The sequence below is a fragment of the Podarcis erhardii genome (genome assembly GCF_964252035.2).
Source record: "Podarcis erhardii genome assembly, chromosome: 16".
Lineage (NCBI taxonomy): Eukaryota > Metazoa > Chordata > Lepidosauria > Squamata > Lacertidae > Podarcis > Podarcis erhardii.
The window spans coordinates 3,160,412-3,186,822 of NC_138514.1; the positions used below are offsets into that span (position 1 = coordinate 3,160,412).

At 44.2% G+C, this 26,411-nt stretch overlaps 1 protein-coding gene and 1 long non-coding RNA gene across 2 annotated transcripts in view; both read right to left on the bottom strand.

Annotated features, from left to right (window-relative positions):
* Positions 1 to 26,411, bottom strand: part of LOXL2 (lysyl oxidase like 2) — a 76,463-nt gene that overhangs the window by 25,648 nt on the left and 24,404 nt on the right. The window contains exons 4-7 of the mRNA XM_081843683.1: positions 16,069 to 16,280; positions 12,075 to 12,294; positions 6,640 to 6,823; positions 445 to 596 (exon numbers count right to left, since the gene is read on the bottom strand). Of these exons, the coding sequence (XP_081699809.1) occupies positions 445 to 596; positions 6,640 to 6,823; positions 12,075 to 12,294; positions 16,069 to 16,280 (768 nt within the window). The remainder of the gene's footprint in view (positions 1 to 444; positions 597 to 6,639; positions 6,824 to 12,074; positions 12,295 to 16,068; positions 16,281 to 26,411) is intronic.
* Positions 18,657 to 24,519, bottom strand: LOC309331473. The gene is made up of 3 exons (XR_014151875.1): positions 24,448 to 24,519; positions 20,922 to 21,099; positions 18,657 to 18,853 (listed from the first exon to the last, which is right to left on the bottom strand). It is a non-coding gene; the product is annotated as an uncharacterized lncRNA (long non-coding RNA).

Sequence of the window (26,411 nt, forward strand, 5' to 3'; positions counted from 1 at the left end):
CTTAAATTTTATGAAGCTAGTTTGTTTGTTTTATTTTTTTAAAAACACAGTAAACATTCGCTACCGCTTAGGATACCTACAGCAAGCTAAAGTGTGGTTGAGGGAAATTGGAAGCCAAAGCCATGCTAGAGGAGAGGCAGGCAGGGCAGCATGCAAGCCCTTCCCTTGAACCCATCTAGGTTCATTCTTGGCATGTTCAACTATGGTTTAGTGTGACATTTCAAAATGGTCAGCATGGTTTGAATTTTCCAACTTTTGCAGTAGCTGTGGAAAAGGGTCTGGCTTTCTGAAATATTCCTGTGAATTAGCTCCTGTGAGTTAGCTCAGAGTTTATTTTCACACTTGCTTGTGTAGGGGAACTGTTGCTTGTGGAAAATATCATAAATACCAAAAAAAGCAGAAAAATGGTTCTCCCATTATAGACAAGACAGCTCTGTTCCTTACCTGGTTTTGGAATCCCATAGCTGGAACATTGCATCTAACAGAAGCATCTTCTTCATGAGTGCAACTTCCTAACTGGGTGCTGAATTTGCAGTCTGTGAAAGACTTTTCAAATCCTTTGCAATTTGCTTCAGTGACATGAATGGGGCCCATACCTTGAAGAAGAAACAGACATTCTCAATTTTCTACAGCAAGTAAGATGAAGAAATGTTGGATTTCAGATATCATACTTCAGAACTCTAGACTTATCAAATCCCAAGATCTAGAAACTTCAGATACTAACCCAAGAAGACCACAGAGTAAGGATTTCTGCTAATGCTTCTTGCCACTTTTTAAAAACTGCTTGAGAAATTATTTCCAGTAGTTTATTTTGCTACAATAAAGAGGCCAGAAAGAAAAGAAAGGCCAACTTTCCACTTCTCCATCATTTATAAACTTCAGCTGGGGAACTGGAAGCAAAATATATATTACCCAGCACTTTTGGCAATTTCCTCCCCGTCAGGAAGCTGCACTTGATCAAGCTCTGACATTTCAGTGGGAACCAGGATACTTTTTCCAGGGCAATATAAAAGAACAGAAAAACAAGTAACTTCAAATACAGGTGGGCTACTTGAGGAGTCCAAGATTGTTTGGCCTTCTGAGGATACAAAAGGATTCCACAGGATGTTTTGAGCTTGAATAAGGCTTGAATAAGTATTTTATCATATAAAAAAAATATTATTTGGTTTTTTGGGTGTAGAATGACTCACACTTCCCACTTTAACATGGATAAAACTGAGACCTAGTTAGCCAAAGTTGATTGCTTGTTAAGCCTGAAGCCCTTTCTCCAATAAATCTGTTGCAGCCTCAGCCTGGACCTATGTGTGTTTACTGAGAAGTCTTGTGACATTGAAGTAGGTCCCTACAATACAATAGAGGCCTTAGCTTCTAACGCATTCACGATGATTTGTGCTCACAATGCTATTGGGGCAGTCACATGTGGTTCTGCTTTCAATATTATTTGCAAAACCCTGCAGAGGTTTTGGTGCAGCCTTGGCGTTTCATTTTTTTTTTTTTAATAAATATTTATTAAGGTTTTTAAATATAAATACACACATAATAAACGATCTTACTTCTATTACAACAATTTCATCACTTCTTTGGACTCCCTCACGTCTCCCGCTCCCATTTACATCGTTAAAAAATTTTTTTCCAAACAAATTATCAACTTGTTTACAATCTCATGTCCACTCATTCAAATATAATCTAGCACTTCTTCCAAAAAATTTTATATTTTCTTTAGTCTCACTTATCATCAAATTTAAATCTAGTTTAGTGGTGGCCAGTTTTTTATAATCTAGCATCCTTCTTAACATTCAACCAAATTACAATGTTTTTGTAGATACATCTTGAATTTCTCCCAGTCTTCCTCCATCTTCTCTTCTCCCAGATCACGGATTCTGCCGGTCATCTCGGCCAGTTGCATATAGTCCATCAGCCTTGGCGTTTCATTTCCAGTGAGTGCATATCTTGTAGGCAGCTGCCTAGATGCTTTAGCTCTTCATACCACAGATGTTTAGTGGGTGGGGCTGTCCTGCTTTTGTTGTATTACAGCCCCTCTGAAGAATAGTAATGTGGTAGTGTTGGGCACAATATCACAGAATATCACAGAACAACCAACAAAGCAGAATAAGTCCACCACTGAAGCACTATTAACTGTGTCAAAAACATGCTGCAAGATGTACCTGGGATAAAGCACCAACCTGGGGAGGCGCTAAGGCAACACAGGTCTTTGGGTGAAGCGGCTTCTGGGCCTCCTTCTGGGTATCAAGCATGCCCTGAATAGCTTGTGCAATTTGTACCTCATCCTGTCTTCTGTACCCATTGAAACTCCACTCCTCATTTTCTTGGTGATAGCCCATCAAACTATTATTCATCTACTACTAAAAACATCTACTACTAAAAGCATGGACTCTCATCAGAGGCGCCAACTTGCAAGGCAGTTTTCTTTTGGGGGGGGGCAGCTGATGTTGTATGCACAACATTGGGAAGAGCCAGGGGGTGGAGCCAAACGTGGTGGCAGCGTGGTTTCAATGGCTGAAAGCTCCTCCTTCTCCTGCTGCTGCCGCCACACTGCGCTCAGCTCCATGCTTGGCTGGGGGCTGCTTCCTGCCTTCTTCCTCTCCACAGCAGCAGCAAGAGGAGAAGAAGCCAGCCAATGAAGCTGTGCCACGCTTAGCTCTGCACTCGGCCTCCTCCGCCCCATGTTTTTTGGCTTGGTCCCCTCCCAAAATATATGGGGGGGGGCAAAGGGCCCTCAGGAATTGATGCCCCAACTATCATATTGCAATGGCCCCCACATCCTGGTCATTGTCTAGCCATTCCTTAATTACCAGTCAGACCTGCAACAAATAGTGGCAGTGTGGGGGCTTTTGTTTAGGGTTCCAGCTAGCCAACTCTTTCCCCAGGATTTAATGCTGCCAGCTTTGGAAGAAAATGGTGCTACCATTCAGACTAAGCAACTGGAAAGCTCTGTCACGATTCAGTTTTGATTCAGATATCCAGGCCTACCTACCCTTCCCATTCAGGGAGGGAATCACAGCCCAGTGGCAGAACACCTGCTTTGAATGAAGAAGGTTCTTGGTTCAATCCCTGGCACCTCTGGCTAAAAAAAACCTGTGATTTTCCTGACTATTTAAGGACCAAGCAAAACATTTCCAACCAAGGGCAAAGTGCCTGAGCCAACACCTGTCCCAAGAACCCATGAATCGGAAGATGCCACCTTCTGATGGAAAGAGGCTTTCTTTGGGAGAGTGTGGAGCAGGAGAAGCAGCTTTTCCAGGAGTCAAAGAAATGTATCATCGGCTGGGAGGGTGCAACTTACCTACACCCACATACAGTAGATGCATTTATCACATGTGCACTCCATTCTTCATCACAAAAGCTCAAAGCAGCATGTCTGGGGTTGTTCCCCATTTATCCTCACAGTAACCGGCCCAGGATCTCCTAGTGAGTTTCATTGCTGTGCAGGACTTGGAGTCCTTCTTTTCTCAAGTCCAGCACTTTCTCCACTATACGAGTGATTGCGTGTGCAGGTGTATTTCTGTAGTTAGCCTTTCACTAATGGCCCACACTCTTGTGTGCTGCCTGGCTGGCAAGCTTGCATTTTTAAGATTCCAGAGAGCTGCAGTGTGTCTCATACGTCTGTAGACCCACTGAATTAATAGACATGATTAACCTAGGTCTATTAATTTCAATGGGTCTACTCTGAGAAGAGGTTAGTTGTATACAATCCATAATGTGAGGGTTTGGAGCCAATTAACTGATATGAAAATCCCCAGTTTACCAGATCATAGAATCCTAGAGATGGATCTGCCGGATCTGCCACGCAGGATGCAGTTATAGCATCCTTGACAAGGGCTGTCTGGCATCTGTTTTAAAACCTCTAATGAAGGAGAACCCATAAATACATGAGGCAGCCTGCTGCACTGTCAAACAGCCCTCACTATTAGAAAGCATCACCCACTGTCCAGCCGAAATATGCCTCTTTGCAATTCCTACTCATCAGTTCCTAGTCCTGCTGCCAAATTTATTGCTTGCTCTGGCTGGCAGCAGCAACTTGCCAAGGCCTCAGGTAGAGAGAGGTCTTTTTCAGCTCAGCCACCCAAGACGGTAAAAAAGGGAGAGAGTTTCCAGGGTCTGACTGTGTAATGTGGCAGCAGGCAGCACGTTTGAGCCCTTCACGTGGCAGCAAACCTTTTCGTGTGATGGCTGGCACTTCTGCAGCCATAACTGCAATTAAATTCACATCAGAGAACTCTTGTGTGCTGCCTGGCTGGCAAGCTTGCATTTTTAAGATTCCAGAGAGCTGCAGTGTGTCTCATATGTTTTTATTCCTTTTCCTTTTCCTTCACCCCAAACCACACAGCTCTGGAGGCATTTCACCCTTCCATTATGTTTTATGGTGTGGTTTTTGGTTAGGTAGTGGATAGTAACACAGGCCTGGGAGATGATTTGGAGGCTTGAGGAAGAGTCCGTGGAAACGATGGCCTCACAAAGATGCAAGGAACCTTTTCCCCAAGCTTGAGGATCACGCTCCCTGCTGGGGGCCACATGCCTGTGATGGGCCACAAGCAAAAGTGGGTAGAGCAGCCCTGGTAGCCTTTACCCTGTGCACAGCAGGCTACTTTCTATACCTGTGGTCCTCCAGATGCTGTGGGGCTCCAACTCCCATCAGCCCAGGGCCACATGGCCAATGGCCGGGGAAGATGGGAGCTGTAGTCCACCAACACCTGGAAAGTCATAGAGTTCCCCGTCCCTGTTCAACACAAACACACTTCTCCAGGCAGGCATTACCAGAGTCCAAGAAGGCAAAAACACCCATGGGGAGCGGGGAGGTCTGGGCAGCGAGGCCGCAAAGGGACCCTGGGCCTGTTTCCCGCCTCTTAAAACCTAAAGATTTGTCTGCGTTCAGGAAAGTAGTTTATAACTTCTCTCTTTAATCAGGCTTTGGAAGTCTCCTGGATATTTTGGCTGCTGGGAGTTTACCAATTATTTGTTCATATCGTGTTTGATTGCTTTTAACATAATAATCCCATTATAGAGGGAAAGGAGGATATACTTTAAAGCAATGGAGATGCAAACCAGCTCCAAATATTGCAAAATGCTTCTCTCCCCCTCTCCCTTGCGTCACATTCCAGTACAGTGATAGGGAATCCTCACCCCTCCCCCGCCAGTCCAGAGGCCAAATGTCACCCTCCAGGCCTCTCTATCTGGCTCTCAGGACTCTGCCCAAGCCCCACCTGCACCAGCCCTGCTCTCTTCAGTTTAAGGACCTGCTCCAGCCCGGCCAAAGCACTCCAAGAACATATCCTTGGGGCTGATAATGCCTCTTGTTTGCCTGGATGGAGTTCGTATGTCAAAAATTTGTTTTTTGCTTCCTGTTGGCTAAAGGTAGGAGCCACATTCATCGCCCCACCCATTTTGCTGCTTCTGCTGCTGCCCTCTTTTGCCTCTGGGCTCACGCCCCCGGACGTGGCCCATAAAGGAATGCAGATCTTGGGCCAAAAAAGATTCCCACCTCTTTTCTAGCATGAGAAAGACATTGAACCCAGGCCTGGGGTGGGATCAAGTGCACCCCTCAAGCAAGCAAGTGGTTGTCATTCACATCTAGGAGGAAAAACAAAACTTGCAGTGCAGGACAATGTTGCGGTGACAGCAAGAGCTGCACCTTCCCCAAGGCTGAATGTCCCAGCCTCCACTGATAAGATTCCCCACAGGTGAGATCAATGTGTCTCTGTACAGACTCACATTGCATCCTAATACGAGTCCCTCTGTGGGTATTCAGAATATCTGTGAGTATGGACCATGGTCTTGCTACTGCATAGGAACATAGGAAGATGCCTTGTTCCAGGTTAGACGACTTGCTCTCTAACCTGACATTATCTACTCTACTCTACCTATACCTAAGCCCTACATGGATCAAGTCCAGGGACGCGGACTTATAAAAAATATTGGGGGGGCCCGGGAAAGCTCATGAATAATAAATAAGCTCATGAATATGCAAATAAAGTGGCGCCGCCTCCTCGTGAGCGAATAGGGGAGAGCGTGCTGCGCCTATTAATCAGCTCCAAAGGAAATTGGGTGGAGCTTTTGCTCGGGAGGGAGGGCAGGAGGCATGCAGCCCGCCCCTCCCTGTGCATTTTGGGCTGGGGGAGGGGCGGCGATGGCGCTCTGCTGGAGGGGCGCCGGAGATTATTGGGGGGGCGGAGCCCCCCCAAACGAATTTTTGAGGGGGCTCGGGCCCCCTCAAGCCCCATGGAGTCGGCGCCTATGATCAAGTCCAAGCTAAGTGAAAGACCATATTCCCTCATATGAGCCTGCCTGAAATCTTTGGGGGAGACCCTTCTCTTGGTCCCACCACCCTCACAGGCACACTGTGTGTGTTTAATTTTTTAAATGATGTTTTTAAATGTTTTTAGCTGTTTTTGTTTTTATCTGCAAGCCACCTTGAGTCGATACTCTCAATGGCAGCAGCTCTCCAAGGGCTGCTGAGTTGTTGCCCAGCCCTTGATGCTTGGTCCCTTTATTTTAAACCAGAGGTGCTGGGGATTGAAACTGGGATTTTCTTCACGCAAAGCAGGCGCTTAGCCACTGAGTTCTTCATCTTGCTGTCCCGACAGCCCACTCTAAAGGTTCCTGAACAGGAAGCACGCTTACCTTGCCCAAGCCTTGCACCCATAATAGCCTCTTTGGCAGATCCAAAGCCTAGCTCTCGGCAGACCACACTTGCAGAAACGAGGTTCCACTGGTCATCGCAAACAGTTCCCCATTCCCCATTCATCAGCACTTCAATGCGACCTTCGCCAATCTTGGCTCCTCCCTTTAACCTCACCAGTGGAAACTGAAAGATAAAGACCAAGGGGGAAAACCCTTAAGTTCATAGGAATGTAACCGTCACAGGCAACTGTCTATAACGTGGAGCAATTTGCTTCCTACTAGGAACTGGAGATGAAATTAACTCAGTTTATAGATGCAATTTTCCTGAATACACTACTGGAGGTGGCAAATTATTGTTAAAACACACACTGTTTTGAAGGAGGGGTGGTTAAGTGATGCCGCAACCGAGGGCATGATTCATTGTGGGGATGGAAGAATCATTTTCTCACATTTTCAACCTTTAATTCAATTCTTCACATTTTCACAGCAATTTGCTATTTCTTTTTTGGAAACAAATAATGAAATTCCGCATAATTTTAGTGATTTTTTTAAATGTACATTTGTGTATGCGGTTTTGACAAATGTACACATTTCTGTAAAGAATCCCAAATATGATCCATTTTGATGTACACTTTCTCCTAATATACACAGTTTGATACAAATTATTTGGTCAGAGAACTGTATCACAAAATTTGAGGAACGCTGAATCTTGAAGAATAGATGTGTTTTCAGTTTATATACTGGTTTCAGAAATGTGAATTAGGTAATTTCTCATTAAAATGCAAATAAAATTAAAATTTTCCCTCCCCCAACTTATGGGCACTTCAAGGAATATGAGGTAGTTCCTGGCCTACTACTTTTTAACTCTGCCTTAAAGGGACAGATTAGGCTTCTCAGTAGTCGACAGGTCAAGAGGAGCTTCTGTGCCCCCTCCCTATGATTAGCTGAAGCAGGTGAGATTGTGTAAACCTAACACATTTGTGCACATTTTCTAAATTTGGATGGAGGAGGGAAACAGATGAACTTGCATGGCTAATTTGATTTGTTTGACAGAATTTTGTATCAGGTATAAAGATCTCATCTTTTCAGCCTTTACTGATAATGATTGTTGAATTCCAGCTCCTGAAAGTTGGAATTAAAAAGAGACACAGCTATGCCCACTCAGGAGTATCGAAAGCTCATGTTCCTTCAGGCCCCCAAATCCAACAAGAACATCAACAGCTATGAGCCATAGGAAATATTTTAAATAAACTGAAAACAGGTTCCTCATCCAAGGACACGATGTACATACTCCCCCCATAAGGACTGAAAATCCATGCTTCTATATAAAAAACAAATAGAGCAATTCTTGGTGCTGAAATAAATGCACTCTCTGATGACTTACAGGATAACAGGGCTGTTCCAGGAACTTCACCCCGGCTAGGTTAGTCTGAAATTCCATTAGGAAAAAAAAACCTGCTTCTCCCACAGAACTCAGGTGTTTTGTGGATGCATTTTGGAATCAAATGATGGTGTGACGGACAGCTGAGCCAGACCAGAGTCTGGTGATGCAGTGCCTCAGAATTCCACCAGAGGGCTGGAGCCTCTCTCTGATTGGCTACCAAAAGGGGGGTGGAGCCAGTGTTTTGGGAGGGAGAATAAAGGGATAGTTTCTAAGATAGCTGAGCAGATAGTTTAAGGGAAAGAGCTGGAGCGATAGTCATTTCTGGTCTGTGTGTGACAGCCTGATCCGCATCAACTGCGCAGCTCCCTTTGACAGCGGGGGGAGAGAAAGGGCTGGCTTGGGGGGGGGGGAGAGAACAGCTTGGGGGGGGGAGAGAACTTTTGCCTCCCTTTCCTCCCCCCCCCACCTAAACTCCCCCCTCCCACATCCAATTAGCCACCACCTTCCACACAGCACCCCGCACACACTCCTGGTCCCTCCAATGACAATGGATAGATCACTGCCAGTTTTTTATACTGTGAATAGACTGCAACCTTTTGGAAGTTGGAAGTGCCTGGCTGAGGCCAATCAATCCAGCTCCATACATCTGTCTGCAACCTAAGTGGCATCATGCTTCCTGTGTTGCAATTTCTATCTCTGCTATGAATGTAGGAAACAAGGCGTGACACTAAAGCAGGGGTCAGCAAACTTTTTCAGCAGGGGGCCGGTCCACTGTCCCTCAGACCTTGTGGGGGGGCCGGACTATATTTTGGAAAAAAATATGAACAAATTCCTATGCCCCACAAGTAACCCAGAGGTGCATTTTAAATAAAAGCACACATTCTACTCATGTAAAAACACCAGGCAGGCCCCACAAGTAACCCAGAGGTGCATTTTAAATAAAAGGACACATTCTACTCATGTAAAAACATGCTGATTCCTGGACCGTCTGTGGGCCGGATTGAGAAGGCAATTGAGCCAGATTCGGCCCCAGGGCCTTACTTTGCCTACCCATGCACTAAAGTGTGGCAGCTTTTTTATACAAGATGGGATCATGGATCCATAATCTCCAGGAGTGCTGCTAACCAGTTTCACCAGCATCAAACATTTATCTATATATAAAAAAAACCAAAACCAATGCTTGTACTGTATGTTCCTTTGGGTAGTTTATCTGTTACAAGTCACAGTTATATAACAGAAAGGAATTGTCCACATTTAACATAGCAAGAATAGCAGACAGCACGAGAGAAACAAGGAGCTGCAAGTTCAGCCAAGCCAGCCAGCTCAGCAGTCAGTTGGCTTGAACAGAAGAATTTTGAACAAGAATGTGGCAAGTGTTTTGCCAAGAGCCTTGCCATTTCCAGCACTAAATAGAACATACGCTGTCCTCAGTCAAAAAGCATCCTAGGTCAAAACAGGAGGGAGGCTATAAACGAGGCCTTGCACAATAGGAACACTAGCATCGTTACAGTACAAATGTTGCTCTGATGGACTGAAGACAGATGCAACTTTTTAAGAGTAGTAAATGCAGCTTGAGTTGAGTACATCTTCCCTACTGACAAACAAACTTGCATTTCTGTTCTAGAGTGGTAAGCTTTGGAAAACAAGAGGTTCAGCGTGGTTGTTACTTTCTTGCACCATTCACTCTGAATTGGGGTGAGGGGCTAGTTGTTATGAGTAATCATTGGTTAATACCCATGATATCAGCAACAAAACCATCCCTTAATTCCTGGAGCACTTTTGCAACTGGATAGATAGATAGATAGCAGTTTCAAAGATGGGTTCATACAGTGGTACCTTGGGTTAAGAACTTAATTCTTTATATATATATATATATATATATATATATATATATATATATATATATAATTTTTTTTATTGATTTTCCAACACAAATTAAAGACAAAACAACATACACACATAAACAAACAAAAACATACAAACATGTATAATTTCAAAAAAAAAATTCTCCTGAACCTTATTTCCTCGACCTCCTCTCCCTCCCCCTTCTGTATTATAATTTCTTTACTATCTATTCAGCAAGTTCTTATCTTATTTCACAACCTTAACTTAATAATTTTGTTAAACCATACTATTAATTTCCTTTTTCTTCTTTCTTTCATTCCCCGGTTTATCTTTAAAACCTTATAACTATTTAATTTAACAGACACCCAATTCTAACTTAATCTTAAACCTTTTTCCTAAAGTCGGCCCAAATTTCTCTTCCTCGATTTTCCACATTCCATAAAAATTTTTATGGGTTAAGAACTTAATTCGTTCCAGAGGTCCATTATTAACCTGAAACTGTTCTTAACCTGAAGCACCAGCAGCTAATGGGGCCTCCTGCTGCTGCCACGCCACCACCGCACAATTTCTGTTCTCATCCTGAAGCAAAGTTCTTAACCCAAGGTACTATTTCTGGGTTAGCAGAGTCTGTAACCTGAAGCGTCTGTAACCCGAGGTACCACTGTACTGTGGTTGGAGAATCTACTAAGGCAACTGTTGAGAACACTGTTATCCCGTCACTGCATCCCAGAGAGTATGTGTATTCCTACAGCTCTGTAAATAATGCCCAAATATGCACAAGGAATTCATGGAAAGGTGCTATGACTCACACTGGAATAGCTTATCCCATTGCTCATGGTTGTGCAAACTTTCAGCCACATTAACTGTGAAAGAAATAGGCTTAAGCTACAGTGCTGTGGGCACTGATGTACCCAGTTTAATGGCAACAGCTTCCTCCAAGGACATCTGAAGGCTGCCGTTTTGTGATGAGGATACCAAGAGTTTTCTTTTAGAGATCCATAAACCTCTCACATGGTTCACTGAGGGTAAAGGATGTCAACCTGGTGCCCCTCAGCTCCCAAGATGCTGTGGGTGGCTAGAGCTGACAGGAGTTTGCAGAGTCCAAAGCGTCCAGAGGGCTGTAGGCGGACAAAGGCTGATTTACAGTGAAGACATGCTTGAATGCAAGTAATTCAGCGAACAGGACAGCAATAGTCCACTTACTCAGGCCCCAAACTCACCAGGTCATGATAGCACTGTGCATCTCCCACTAGAAACTTGGCCAAGGAGTGTATGCCCTCTCCATGGCTGAAGAATGCGGGCAGGCATTCTCCCATTGGGAAATTAGCCAGTGTGGTGTAATGGATTAGACACATGCTTGGCCTGGGATTAGGGAGACACTGGTTCAAATCCCTACTCAGCTATGAAATCACCTTGGATCAGTCAGAAGCTCTCACCATATGAACATAAAAAGGGGAGGGGAGAGAACAATGTATACAACACGGAGCACCTTGGGGGAAAGGTGGGATATAAATGTAATAAATTAATGGGAGACATGTGAGTCACTGTATCCAACTTGATGCAATCAGCGAATAACTCAGGAGCAGAAGAAATGTGAGATGAACGCCACTGCCCGACCTCAGAGCATGCTGGCCTAACACTTGGACTGCTTGATTATTTTATAATTTTATAATTTGAAATGTTTTAAATGTGGTTTTTATTGGATTGTTAAATTGGAAAACTTAATAAAGATTATTATTATTATTAAAAAGATGCAGTTGGAAAGGTTGCGTGGGCTGGAGACAATCAGGACCCCAGTTGGGTGTGGCTCTTCAGCCACAAGTTGGCTGTCCTTGGATCAGGGGATGGCAAGCAGACATAGTATCTGTGTGGAGTCAGCACTTTCCTGTTGCCTTTATATGTAGATTAAGATAAGAAAACATTTGTCTCAGTCACATCCACACCATTCCACTTTAACAGTCATGGCTAACTGAAGTTTGTCATGAGCTACAGTCCCCAACACCCTTAACAAACTACAGTTCCCAGGATTCTTTGTGGGAAGCCATGATTGTTAAAGTGGTATAAGAGTGATTCAAACGTATGGTGCGGAGTGTTAGCTTAAGCCTTCCACATGAACCACATGGTTGGTTGAATACCCACAGCTTATTTCAAGCTCCACAAATTTAGGCTCCTCAGCAATAGCTGAACATATTTCTGTCTCTCTTACCTCAGGTTGGAAAGCTTTTCGGAAACCGCTGTGGCTGCCAGGGGCAAAAGCACGACCAGGGTAGCAGCTCACCACGGCAGGCATCCCATTCTCACATGTTGCGTTCCCACTAGCTGTGCTGATGCGATTGCCCAGTTTGCAGCTGGAGATGTGGGCCTCATTGCCCGTGCAGTCCATGGAATAAGCCCAATAAGTGTGCTTTCTTCTGGCTGCTGTCATCCTTGAAGGAAGGAAGAAACTGGAATCACGGAAAGCCACATGCTGACATAACAAAAAGTTGTGTTTAGCCAGATTAGTTGAAGCAATAGGTTTGTCCTAATGGGCCAAGTCTTGTGACACTGCTCACATGCAAGCCAGGTAAATTCACACAATCAAATAAGCATATTCATCCAAATGCATATACAGGACTGTCTTGAGCTGAGATACATGAAAGAAACAGGGAAGAAACTCGTTAAGAACACATCAAAGAAGAGCTCTTAATTCAGGACCAAGGTTTGAGCTACTTCAATATGGCTTTAAGGATTCAACATCTTGTATAGCAGGACAGGGGAACCTGTGGTCCTCCAGTTGCTAATGGACTCCAACTCCCATGAGCCCCAACAAGCTTGGCCAATGGCCAGGGACGATGGGAGAGCAAGTCCAACTGAATCTGAAGGGACCTGGGCTCACCATCCCTGCTACGCATGGCAGTGAAAATCTCAGAATGCTGTGTTGTGCAATGCTTTGAGGAAACCTTCCACTCTGCCTAAACCCACAACAGTTTTTTAAAAATGAATTATCTACTTGTGTCAGCAATTTAGATAGTGAATTGACAAATGCCTGAGAGTTGCTTGATAGAGGCAGCTGCTTGTGGTAGCCAGGATTTTGCTTTGAGGATTGATCTGGTAGTAAGGATTTGACTAGAGCTAGACAGACATTTCACTACAAATCCATGAAAGTAGTTTTATCAGTGGCTATTTGCCATGATAGCTAAAAGAGACTTCCAGGTATGCCTCTGAAGCTCAGATACCGCGGGGCCAAGGTAGGGAAGGATGTCAACAGCCCAGGTTCAATCACTGACTTGCCTGGGTCTGGGAAACAGCCCTGACTGAAAACGTGGAGAGATGCTGCCAGTCAGTGTCAAAAATACTAAGACAGATGGACCAGAAGTCTGACTTGGTATAAGGCAGCTTTCTATGTTTCCCATGGACAATGGTTTCCATGTCCTTCTTGTGGGCTTCCCAGAATCTTCTGGTTGACTAGTGCATGAAACATGATGCTGGACTAAATACACCATCCACAAGGGCTCTTTTCAACTTGGATGGCTTTAAAAGAGGATCAGACAAATTCATGGAGGGTAGGACTATTCAGTGGCTACTAGCCACAAGGGCTATACACTGCCTCCACCATCAAGGTGGCATAAAAATAGAAAAACCCTGCTGGATCAGGCCACTAGCTCCTCTAAAAGAGCATCTCGTTCTCAAAGTGGCTAACCAGAAGCCTATGGGAAGCTGCAAAACAGGACCTGAGTACAACACCATACCGACTTGGGATTCCCCAAAACCACTATTCAGGGATATGCGTACTGTCTCTGACAGTGGGAGTAGAATAAGTCGAGTCAAAGGTGACTATGGGGTGTGGAACCCATCTTGCTTTTCAGGCCAAGGGAGACGGTGTTTGTCCATAAACAGCTTTCTGGGTCATGTGGCCAACAGGACTAAACTGCTTCTGGCGCACGGAGGACTGTGTCAAGTGATAAAGAAGTACTGCTGCAGTGGTAAGGTAAACAGTGCCTCCATGCGCTTGGGGGTAGAATATAACCATTGTGACTGGCAGTACATCTTGAATAGCAGTTGCACAAATAGGGTGAGTGCCGTTGAGCTCAGGTCCTCCTCACATCTGGTTGCCCAACGTGAGAACAGGATGCTGACCTAGATGGTGCTTTGGTCTGATTCAGGGGCCTCTTCTTATGCTCTTATGGTACAAGAATGATTAGGAAAATGGCCTCAAAGTGTGCAGTGAAACGAACAGTAGGATAGGAAACTCCCAGAGCTTTAAAGTTGTTTTTCCTTTAATTATAAAACTGCACTGTCAAATGCAGAACCCAAATTACATTCCAGGGTGAGAGTTTGGCAGCAAGGACGATGATGAACTAAGTTGTTTTCTTTAGCGAAATGAGGCATCTGGGAATCTTTTGGCTTCCCACCATCATGAAGTTCAGCAGTCTCACGTGGAATGCCTCAGCACGTAAAAGCTGAGGTTATGCTTCGGGAATGAAAATTCTTAGTTCTGCGGGCAAGGGGGGGGGGGGAGTTCCTTTTAACCCTCAGCCCCCAGAAGTACAGAGTCAGCTTATTGGAGTAGAAACCCAATTTGGAAACTGGTTTCCCAGCTGTGGAAACCACAGTGTCAATGGAAGGCCCCACCCTTGTGGAAAAGGCTATTTACAATATTATGCAGAGTGAAACCAGAGAAATGAGAGGCATGTTAACAGGGCTTCAGAGTCACATGCAAAAAAGACTGGATCCAAGTGACTGGAGACTTTGCTTTCCCTTTAAGGCAGTATGTGAAAATACAAAGGCAGTATTAAGGAACACACTGGGAAAAGAGAGAGCTGCTAGATACCAACTAGCATCCCAACATGGGTAGTCTGGGGCTGGGCTCAGCATTTAAAGAAACTCATACCTCACATCCCTAGCAAAATGATTCTCCAGCTTTTCTGCCTTCAGAGATCTCTATTCCACATCTCCCACAAAAATGACCTCCACTATTACAGAAGGTTCTGTGTCATGTTTAAATGTGCACACTGAGTTTCATGTCAGGCACATTTAGGATTGCTGAATATGTAAATTTCAGTTTCTAATTTTTCCAATATTAAGTTCAGTTCAGCACATTTCCATATTAGTTTGCAAATAAAGTCCTCCTTTAAAATTCATCAGCATGTTAGAGCTAATTTCTTCTACTATGCATATCTTGCATGCAATTTTCTCCAATATAATGCATTTTATGATTCCCCCCCCACTAATATGTGCATTTATGTGCACATTTTAGTACGTGCATTTTTATACACATTGCTAGAACAGCAGTGCAAAATTCAGGAAACACAGAAACTTTGCATGGATGAGAAAGTTACTAAGTGCTGCATGGGATACAAGCCATTGCCATCAAATGCCAGCCCATAACCTGCCCCCATTTAATCTGGAGATGTTCGGGTGGGGCAGGATGGAGTACTTTGGCACTGCCACTAAACCTCAACTTTTGCAAACCGCTGCTTGTAGGGCAGCAGTGCATGCAGAGCGCAGACTGACAAGATACAATTTATGGTAAGGAGCAGATGACCAGATATATAAATTGACAAGGCACTGCATCATGTCAGCACCGTGTCAAAAAGAAGCGAGTTCACATGCGTGTCTCTCTCTCTCTGCCCTTCTTGTGAATTCTTTCACAATGCATCAGGCTGAAATATAAACGGTGAGTTTTAAAGATTCCAAGAGGGGAGGACAGAACTGGCATAAACACGTGATATTTTGTTCCCATGCACTCGACACAACACCAGGTCACCTGGAAGCACTTATTTACTGATGCCTGTGGAAAAAAACAAAAGCATCTGGAGCCTTTCTGTTTTGACTTTTCTCGCTAATGAAGAACAACAAGAAACATAGGCAGTGGAATCCTGTAAGCAAGAACCTTAGTGGGAAACAGCCTTTTGACAAGCCAGAAGAACAAGCAAAAAAACCGCAAATGTTGAGCCTTTGGACCTCCCTCCACGGTTGCCCCACAAATCATGGTCTTCAGGCTGGAAAAACAATACAAACAGTTTCCTAACACAAGCTGTTCTGCAGCTGCCTGGGGGCCTCTCTTGTTATGAAGGAAAGAAAAGAAGCTGCTTAATACATTGACAAGGGGGTGGGGGACACCAAAGCAATTTGCCTAGGTTTTTGCCACCTCATTGAAAACCTCTAGCTCTAAGCAGGGCCCAAGAACACAACCACCCCCTTTTAAAACCCTCTCTTACTTGTAGACTCTGACATTGTATTTCTTCTCTGATGGAAATCCAAACATGCCACAGACAACACGTGAGTTTTTTGTGGTCCAGTTCCTGTCACAGATTCGTTTCCAGACGCCTCCTTCTTTCACTTCCACGTAACCCTCTGTGACGGGAACGCGCTTGCGCAAGCCAGAGAGGATGGGTCGGATCTGGGCATCTTCCACCTGGATGTTCATGTTCTAGGAAAAGGAGTTGGAGACAGGCAAAGCTTTGTTGCTAATCCATTGGCCACAATGCAGATAGAAAGCATTCAACAAATACATCACAAACAACAGATTTGTTGTGCTGGTAAAACAAATATTATTACTAATTATTATTATTATTATTTATTCAATTTATATACTACCCTTTATCAAAAGATCCTAAGGCGGTATGGGTGGGTGTACACACACACACACACACACACACACACACACACACACACACACAGCTTTTTTATGAGGGTATGCAGGGGTACGCATACCCCTAAACATTTTGTGAATCTTTGTAATTTTGTCCATTTACTGTATTTATTTCCCCCGATTTGAACTATAAAATGGTGGTTTTCTTGAGTACCCCTAAACTTTTTTTAAAAAAACACTGTATATATCTGTGCATTAACTAAACTAACAACACTAAGTCTTCAACCAGGATTCAAATTACTGCCTTGAGAGCTTCTGTGCTGATAGTGGGGCATTTGAGGTCTTTTCCCAGTCATGCCTCCCTGCTCCCGGAACTGCTCAGCAAGGCTGTTCTAAAGCCCTGAGGAATTGTAGAGATGAGTCCAGGATGGAAAATCATAAAAACCTTGGCATGTGCCTGGAAGTGATGGTGCACCCAGTGGACTCTTACATCCAAGCCCTGGACTGGAGATCTGGTCATGGCTCTAGATTAGGGGTGGGCAATCTTTTTCAGCTGGAGGGCTGCATTCCTTCCTATGGGACCATCCTTGGGCAGCAAGTGGGGCCAGAGGAAAAACTTGGCAGGTCAATTAATGTGACTCTTACTTTTGCAGAGTAGGCTATGTTCCAGCTCCACAAAAGCCAGAGGTTTCTACACCTACATACCCTGCGCGCACACACATTTCTCAATCCTCCACTGAGACAAGCTAGAGGCATGTTTCAATGTCCAAGGACACCTTCCAGCCAAGCAAAAGCACTTGAGGAAAACATGGAGCAGGACCAGTGGGGTGTGTGGCCTGGGAAAGAGAGGAGCTAATGAGAGTCCTGAAGGCCAGATAAGAGAGGCCTGGTGACAGGAGTGAGCCAGCAGTAAATTAAACTGAGCAAGTTGGAGTTAACTCTTTATTAGCAAAAACAGAATTTGCACAGGAGTGTCTGGCCTAATGAGCATAGCAACTCATCTCCGAAAGGTCCATGAAGCATGCCCCCATGAAGCAGTTGCAGAGACGGAAGGTCCCTGCCTCCCCACAGCTGCCTAAGTCCCCTCCTCTCCAAGGTTTACTCCAAGGAATCTGAGACTGCACCCGTGTGAAGCTACCTTCTCCTCCGCCCTCTTCATGCCTCTCCTGGTTCTTGGAAACTGGGGGGATGGGGTGGCAGGAGCTTGTCGCAGCAGGAGAGGAAGACACCTGTGCCTCTTCACCAGCCTGGCTCATCTCTGCCTCTTGGCCTCCCTCCTCTCCTGCTTCCACTTCTACCTCTGAGTGTGGACTTCTCTCTGTCACAGACCACCCCACCCTGTGCTCTGTAAGCCCTGTTTCCTCTTCAGCTTCCAACATCTCCCCTTCTCCTTCTTCTCTCTCTTCTTCCTCCGACCACTCAGCCTTCTTCCCTTGGGGGCTCCCCTGCTGGTGCCTCCATAGCTGTCAACTTTTCCCTTTTCTTGTGAGGAATCCTATTCGGAAGAAGGGAATTTCCCTTTAAAAAAGGGAAACATTGACAGCTATGCGTACCTCCCACCATTCCTCTGTGTCCAACCAGTCTGTGACATCTGTGGGGCTGCCTTTGGCAGACACAATCTAGACACAATCTACATGTGGGTGGCCTGGTCAGGCCTGGGGTTGGTAAGGAGTTTCCTAGACAAGCAACCAGTTAGTGTGTGAACACACGCACCGAACCACTAACTACTGTTGCAGCCCTGTGGCTAAGTGAAAGCAAGAGACTTTTAATGAACTAATTATAACTGAATCATAAACTGGAAATGAAAATAACGCTGCAATTCTAAGCATGAGTTGACTTTCAACTCCATCAAAACTAATACAATTTACTTCAGAGAAAATGTGTTTCAGATGGGAACTATTATTTTAAAATACACCATTATTTCTTTTGCAGGAATCTAACGTGAAGCAATCCTGCAACCAGGTTTACACTATGATTCTGACTTACTCTTCGGTCCTGACTACTGGCTAGTCCCAAAGATTCTAGCCCAGCTGAGAGGGCTGCCTGGAAACCTTGTTCATGCGCCCCAGAAGGACAGGATACAAGCAACCAGATAAATAAAATTTGCTGGCTAAAATTACGCTGTTTCTGCTTCCAATAGCTGTGCCTTGCAAGAGTGGAAAGGGTCGATAGGTTTAACTAGCAATTTCCTAGGATTTCTGTGCTTGCCTTTGTGAAATTAATTCTCCTCTGGAGCACGTCTGGATTTCCCTTCCACTGAATTGATGGGATATGAGTCATGAAGAGAGACTGATTTTCACATCCAGGGCCTACGTGAGAGCGGCGGCAGCAGCAGCAGCAGCATGCAAACCTCACAGGAACTCTGACCCCCAAAAGCTAGAGCAGGCCAGGCAGGGAGGGGGAGCGCTTGGCTGCAGAGACAGGCAACAAAAAGGAAGAAAAGGAATCACGGGGTGGGGGGTGGGGAGCCCACTGGAACTTTATATAAAGTACCCTAAAGAGCTTGTTTTCCTTTATATACATGGCTTATTTGTCATTATGTCACGACTGTGGAATTTCCCCCTTCCTATTTATAAATATAATACAGTACCTCTGAAAGTGAATTGGGTAGCATTGTGAAAAATAGTTACTATTTTTTAAATCTACTGTAATCAAATGAAAAGAAAAGCTGTTAGCAGTACCGTAAGTTGCATATGGCCTCAGCTTCATTAACTACAAACCCCAAAATCTGGGATCCCCTCAAAACTGGTGCAAAAGTTTTGCAGACTTTTTGCAGCAAAACCCCTGAACTTTGCAGTGAAAACCCCGCATTTTGCAGCGCTCCACAAATGGAGCAATAGACCCTTAAAGCCCCCCTGGCAGGGCTGGAGATGGAGTCTTTCCAGCTATGGCCTCCTGACTTGGGAACACTCTTCTCCAGCAGCCCCAGGCTGCCTGGCACCTACTCTGCTCTTCATTAAGTGTAAGGGGAAGGCTCTTACAATCTCTTATGCCTTCCCATATGGCGTTTGTGTTTCTATTGCTGCTTACGGCTGCCTTACAGCTCTGTCCTTTTAACATGAGCAACATGGGGTTATAAAAGAGCGGAAGGGGAGAACGCTGTTGCTGTTTCTTTTTACTACTACACTGTGCACCGCAAAATGAAGAGCAAGATCAGACACTTATTGAATGTCTTTTTATTACATTTATATCTTGCTTTTGATTCAAGGAGCTTATTTATTTAATAAATAAAAATAACAGAATCACAGAAACGTAGAGCTGGAGGGGAACCCAAGGGTCTTCTATGCCACACCCTGCAGGACAGGAACCACAGCTAAATGAGGTTCTTTCTTCTTTGCTATTTTATCCTCACAAAAACAGCGGTTGGCTCAAGGCCACCCAGAGAGTTTCATAGGTGAAGGGGGGATGTTGTTGGAAGCTGCCCAGAGTGGCTGGGGAAACCCAGCCAAATGGGTGGGGTATGTATAAATTAATTAATTAATTAATTAGTTAATTAGTTAATTAATTAATAATAATTGTCTCCTAAGTCCAATGTTCTAACCACTACTCCATGCTGACTCTCTCTATGAAGTGCTCTATAACATATACATTTTTGGACAGTTTGTATATAAACTGAATATGGAAAGATAGGCTCAATGTGGCACCTCCTTTCTCCCCCTTTTCCAGCATCTAATGGTGGTTTAACCCAGCCCTTGTTTTCTCATGGGGCGTTTCCAACAATCATGCAGTAGTTTGGCTGTTTGAAGTTTCCACCATCTGTCCATGATAGGCAGGCAGCACATGCAACTGAGCAGGGGGTGGGCACACTTTTGCCTAAAGTCAGTTCACCACCATGCAAACAGGTCATAAGTTGTCTGAATTTTTGTACCATATGTTGATTTAGTCAAACATTGCCTGTTTTCCCTACAAGCCGTCATGCAAATAAATATTGACCCCACTGAACATTAAAGTCACTGAATTCAAACATTTGTTCCAAGAATTCAGCTAAATTTTCCAGATTAAAATAACTACTTTCCTCCTCTTCTTCGCAATAGATTTCCAGATTTGGTGTTCTTCGAAACCAAGCAAAGCTCTGGTTCAGCAGAATGTCAAAGACAGAAAATGATGAGTCCCAGCCCCAAGCAGAACGAGTTAGACGGGACAATCCTATCAATCCACTTTAGCTGCAGAGTTGTAAACAGTTGTCTGGACTCCCTGAAGCTACAGCATAAATCTGATCCCTTCCGAGAGGAAACGGGCCAACTATCTCCATATTCTGCTGGAAAAGTCCCTATAGCTCAAGTGGAAAACTAGTGATTCTCCAAATGTTGTTGTATTCCAGCTGCTATCAGCCCCAAGCAGCAAGGCATCCTCAGGGATGATGAGAGTTCAGCAACATCTGGAGGGTCACAGGTCCTTCATCCCTCCCCAACTGCAAACCCTCATTACTAGAAGAGGCAAATGCAGGATGACCTTACTTTATATTAGTTCATAACTCACACAGTCTTTGGTCTCTATCTGCTGTGTCATCCATCGCTCTACCTCCTGCTCCTCTGCCTGTACCTTAGCAACACAAGTGTCCTTATGATGCAGTATTGTTTTATGGCCGATTGCTGCTGGAACTGGCTGAAGTCGTCTGCTTTTCGGTATTAAACAACCCCGCCTCCCGCTTTAATATCTGAATGGTGAAAAAGAGACAACCCCATCACAGATGCTCCGTCCACTAGTGAATACCTGGAGATATTGGTCTTAGCACTAAAGAATTTCAGAAGCAAGCCCTAAAAAACACTTCAAGATTGCAACCATGCGAGCACCCTTCCGTGTTGGCCAGGCGTTGCCTTCAGACAAGTAGCTGAAAGCAGAATTAAAAGAGAAGTTGTACACTTAGAGTGATAACTTTCTGCATAGCCAAGTCCTTCTAAAGTGTTTAGTCACAATTAAAATCCCTTGCAACATTAATTAAACGTTTTCTTTTTGCAAGATTACTTCCCGGTTCAATGCAGCTGGGGGATTATAGTGACTAACTATCCTTTAATTAGCTGATCTTTGTTATCTGCTGGGGCAGAGAAGGCTTCAATTCTGGAATCTTCTGATTTTTTTCTTTTATTTCTTTTAACGGAGGACAGAAAGTAACTGAACAGAAAGCACAAAAAGGAAAAGAAATGGCACAATATGCAAGGAGGAAGCTTTAAATTACAAACACAGTAGCCCCCAAAAGCCTTAATTATGCTTTGTCTTTCCACACTAGACAGGATGCTGCTGCAAATGTAACATTTTACTGCAAAAAACCCACTAGCAAACCATGGTAGTGCTGGAGCAGTCCTTGTTTCTCTTCCTTAACGTTTCTAGTACAAAAAAGAAGATTCATGTACTGCAAAAAGAAATAAAAAAAATAATAATCCATCCCTCTTTTGTTCTGATTTTCATCCTGTGTTGGCTAAGAACACATATGAACAATTTCATCAGCAATATTTCATAGCTTTTATCCTCAGAGGATATTTTAGTCTACTAATGGTTTTACCAGGTCAGCACAACATTTAAGGTCTGCCAGAAAAGCTAACTTAAGCCTTTTCCCCATTTTCTTTCCTGCTTCCCAGTTCAACTTCATACAGGCACACAGTTTGCACACCTATAAAACAAAATAGTCCCACTAGTGTAATGCTTGTGTAATATTACATTGACTAAAACGATGGTGTAAAAGATATCAGTTGAGTGTTTTGCCAGACTAAATACTATTTTTCATCCTGGAAAATGAATTTCTGGCGCTAAGGGAAATGGTGGGCCCCATTTTAATTTTTTTGTCAGAGCTACATTGTTTAGCTGATTTATCAATTATGATCAATTTAATTTAAAACAATAAGATTGACTAAAAATTGTCAGCAGATTTCGTTTTTCAAATCAAGCTCTTTTAAAAAGGGGAAGGACTGTGATTCCATGAACGGCTATGTGGTTCAGTGGGACAGAACATGCTTCACGTACAAAATGTCCCAGTTGCATCTACAGGAAGATGGGAAAGACCCCTGCCTGAAACCTGGAGGGCTACTGCCAGTCAGTGTGGACAATACTGAGCTCAATGGGGCAGTGCCATGGACTGGTTGGATGAAGAGGAGTGTTGGCAGGCACTAGCCGGGAAACCCCAAGGACACCCCCAGGGGAAGAAGGCTCAGAGCCCAGGGATTGGTGGTGGGACAACGATGAGTGGTCAGAGGCAGAAGACTGGGAGGATGAAGTGTCAGAAATTGAAGAGGTAACAGGGTTTAGTGAGCAGGAAGAAGCTGGGGCACAGATCAGCCCCGATTTAGAAGCTGGAGAGGATTGAGGGCCAAGAGACAGAGTTGAGTCAAGCTGCTGGAGAATCCAGGGAGTCTCCCCCACCTGCTGTGACAGGGTTCCCTCCCCCCTGGTCTCCCCAAACATGCAGAGAAATGAAGAGGGTGGAGCAGTGGGAGACAAGATGATGGAGCCTTAGGCTGCTGGGGAAGGAAATGGGGGAAGAGGGGCCTTAGAGAGCAGTGGGAAGGCTGCAGTGAGACCTTCAGTCCTCACAACTGTCGCATTGGGGCAAGACCTACAGGGAAGAGTTGCTCTCATCACTAGGACTGCACTGTTTCATTTCTTTAAATAAAGCAGTAATTTCACTGATGTTGGGGGCTTTATTATTTTATTGCTGACCTCTGCCTGGCTTTAGCCCCTGACAGACAGTTTCCTATATTCTACTAAGTTCATAAACTTCAAATCTTTAAAAAGGTATTCCTTTCTGTGTGTGAAAGCCTAATGCCTTTTCCAGTTCCCTGCTGTGATATGTGTGCTGTACAAGTATAGCTTTCTAATATTCAGTTTTATGTAGATCGAACTGATATAATCAACCAATTACCGGTAACTAACAATGCAATCCCATGCATGTCTACTCAGACATACGTCCTATTGGGTTCAATGAAGCTTACTCCCTGTTGGCACAGGATAGCAGCCTCAAACTCTTGTAATTAATCATTTTCCATTTCTTTACGTTGGGTATAAGTCCTATTTATTATTATATTATGTCATGTGTTTATGTTGTGCATCATTTAGATTGTCAACAGCAATGGGTTAAAATAACCATTAATATTTTTTTAACAAACTAACAAAAATATGTCAAAGAATTGCCAGTTGCCCTGAGTTTGGATAATTTCCTTCCATTTTTAAAGTTCTTTAATGACATTTAAATTGAAAGCCCATTATGATAATGTTTAGGTCTAAGCTGAAGCAAGTGTTATGTTGCAGTAGATCTGGGCAACGGAAACGCCCCCCAGCTATTCTCTCTCCATGAAGCCAAAGAAAATAAAAGACGAACTTAACATGAAAGCTGGAACAATATCTGTTCGAGCTTCGTCCATGGTATTTTACGTGCTTGTGCCAAAGATGGAGCAACTGGTTAGGTTTGCTTCCTGATTTACAGCCGTGCTTTTGTGCCTTTGCCAACTGCAAAACAGGCAGAAACTCAAAAGGCAGAGAGGTATTTTTCATGGAAATGCAACTGAATTCCTCATGTCCCATAACTGTTAAAGATGCTAGCCTTCCCAGAAAGCAAAAGATGGCAGTCATATGATTGATTCAGACATCAATTTCTTCAGCTAGATTAACGTTCTCAGGTCCAGTGTTAGCAGCAAGCATCGTTGATCAGTTGCTGGCCTCCCTGTACACCCTCCTCAGCAGAGTCCACCACTTAACGCCTGCTCTGGTCTCTCCTTAAAATGAACATCCACAGCAGTTCCAAGCAGAGGCCAGCTATCTTTTCAAGTTGGCTACCATGTTTTTGTGGTGGCAGCCATGATTTTTTCACCACAATGTCTTGGTAGCCAACTCAACCTGAGGGAAGTTGATGAAGGAAAAACATGCTGGTGCAACAAGGGCAAGGCCCCCAGGCCACTACAAGTCCTAATTAGCGGGCCAACCATTGTTTCAGGAATCCCACAGTCCACACTTTACTGGGGGCTCCCTCACCCTTGGCAGTAGACCTGAACTTGAAGTCTAGATACCAGTATTTCACCTGCACTGACTGACAGCCCAGAGAACCAGAGCACAGCATCTTTGAATCCGCAGCTCTCAACAATTCAGCAACAGAAGCCTTGGTATCTTCTGGAACTTTCCTACTTTTATCGGTTCCTGCAGGCTCTCCCAGTCCCTGACTTACTTCAAGCCCTTCCATCTGCTTGCCGGCAACCCAATGCTTTTTTGCCTCATACTCGATTACTCTTCTGAAGCCCTCAGTTCCCATCCTGTCTTCCTTGCTTTGCCCTGACATGAACTACCATTGTGGAATTTGCCTGCACTAACACTGGAACAACATCTGTCCTTGAAGTGACTCATGTTATAGTCTCCCGCCATTTACACAACTTGGCAGCCAGCCTCTAGATCAAGGCTGGTTACAGCTGTTTGTTGGCCACACTCCTGGCAAGCCTTCACCTGATATGTGGAACATCCTCAGCAGAAAATCTCAATATATTACCAACAGCTCAAAGGATTTTTGTGAATAACTCCCACTAATATTAAGTTTAGAAAGTTGGTTACCACACTGCTCCCAGAGTAGTGCTGGAGCAAATATTTTTAAATTGCTGAAATTTCCATTTTAATAGAGATTTTTGGTGGTTTTGACATGAGTGGAAGCATCCACAGGCAGCTGCATTATATTAGTTCAGTCTATTTGTCCATCTAGCTAACTACTGACCACACTGTTATGTCATGCTAAACCACAGCTTAGTGTGGCAGAAATGAGCCACAGGATGCCTTTTTGGTGTGCACACTCCCCACTCCCCAATCTCTCCTTTCCTTTCACAGTCAGGAAGAGGAGTTAAGCAGTTTTCATTTTCATTTAATCACAACTTATCATATTGTCCAAACCCAGAACTGTAGTTAACTATTGTTAGTTTAGACAAGGCAGCTTCAAGTAGCTTGTTTGAAACCATAGTTCACTGGGTGACCTTGGGCCAGTCACTGTCTCTCACCCTAACAGGTTGGTGTGTGGAGGGGGAGAACCATGTACAGCACTTATATAAATGCCACAAATAAATAAAAATAAATCATCCCCGAGTATTAGCCATGATGGCTGGGACTGAAGGGAGTTAATACCTAACAGCATCCATTGAGTACGATGTTGGCTACCCCAGCCATAAAGTTTGTGAGTTCAGGTGATACAAAGTACCATGAAGCAAAAGCTTCTGACCATCTGCGTGGAAGGAAGAGAGGGGGAAGCACATAAACCCAGGACCCACTGGGTCTTGTTCCTCCTCATTCATGCCAAGCTGGTATGATTTAGCATGATGTCAAATGCAAACAATTTCTTCTTTGACTGGCAGCACCTTTCTAGGGTCTCAGGTACAGCTCTGCCCATCACCTGCTACCTGGTCCTTTTAATTGCAGGTGGCCCCAGGAGTAAACCTGAAACCCACTGGATGCAAAGCAGGTGCTCTACCATTGAACCTGCTCTGAACATTCCCAATGAATGAACCTGAGATGCCCAGACTAGAAGACTGGGGGGAAATCAACTAGCCATGGGAGGAACAGCTGGATATTACACTGGGGTGAACATCTGAATATTTTGAAGAACTCTTGTATATACAACTGACAGACGGATTGTTGGAAGTCTTTTTTACTTGTTTCTTTCCCTTTCTTTTCTGTTCTTTTATTATTTTCTTATTCCTTTAATATTTTTATCCCTTGGTTATCTTTTCTTTTCCTTTTTTGCTTTGTTCTTGCTTCTGCTTTGCTCTATTCTTTTGTGTTTCTTGTTGTCATACACTCAGGGTTAATGAGGGGTTTGCATGTAGATGAAGGTGAAGGACCAAGAGAGTCGGGGGGGGGGGAGAGAGAGAGAGAGACTGGAAGAAGAAAGGGAAGCTCCCGGGTGAGAGCTGGAAGGGTTCACCTCTCTCTGTGTAAGATAAGAGTTAAGATCTACCTGTGAGAAAGGACTTTGCATTATTCTGCCTTTCTCTTTCTCTGTTTTTATTAGTT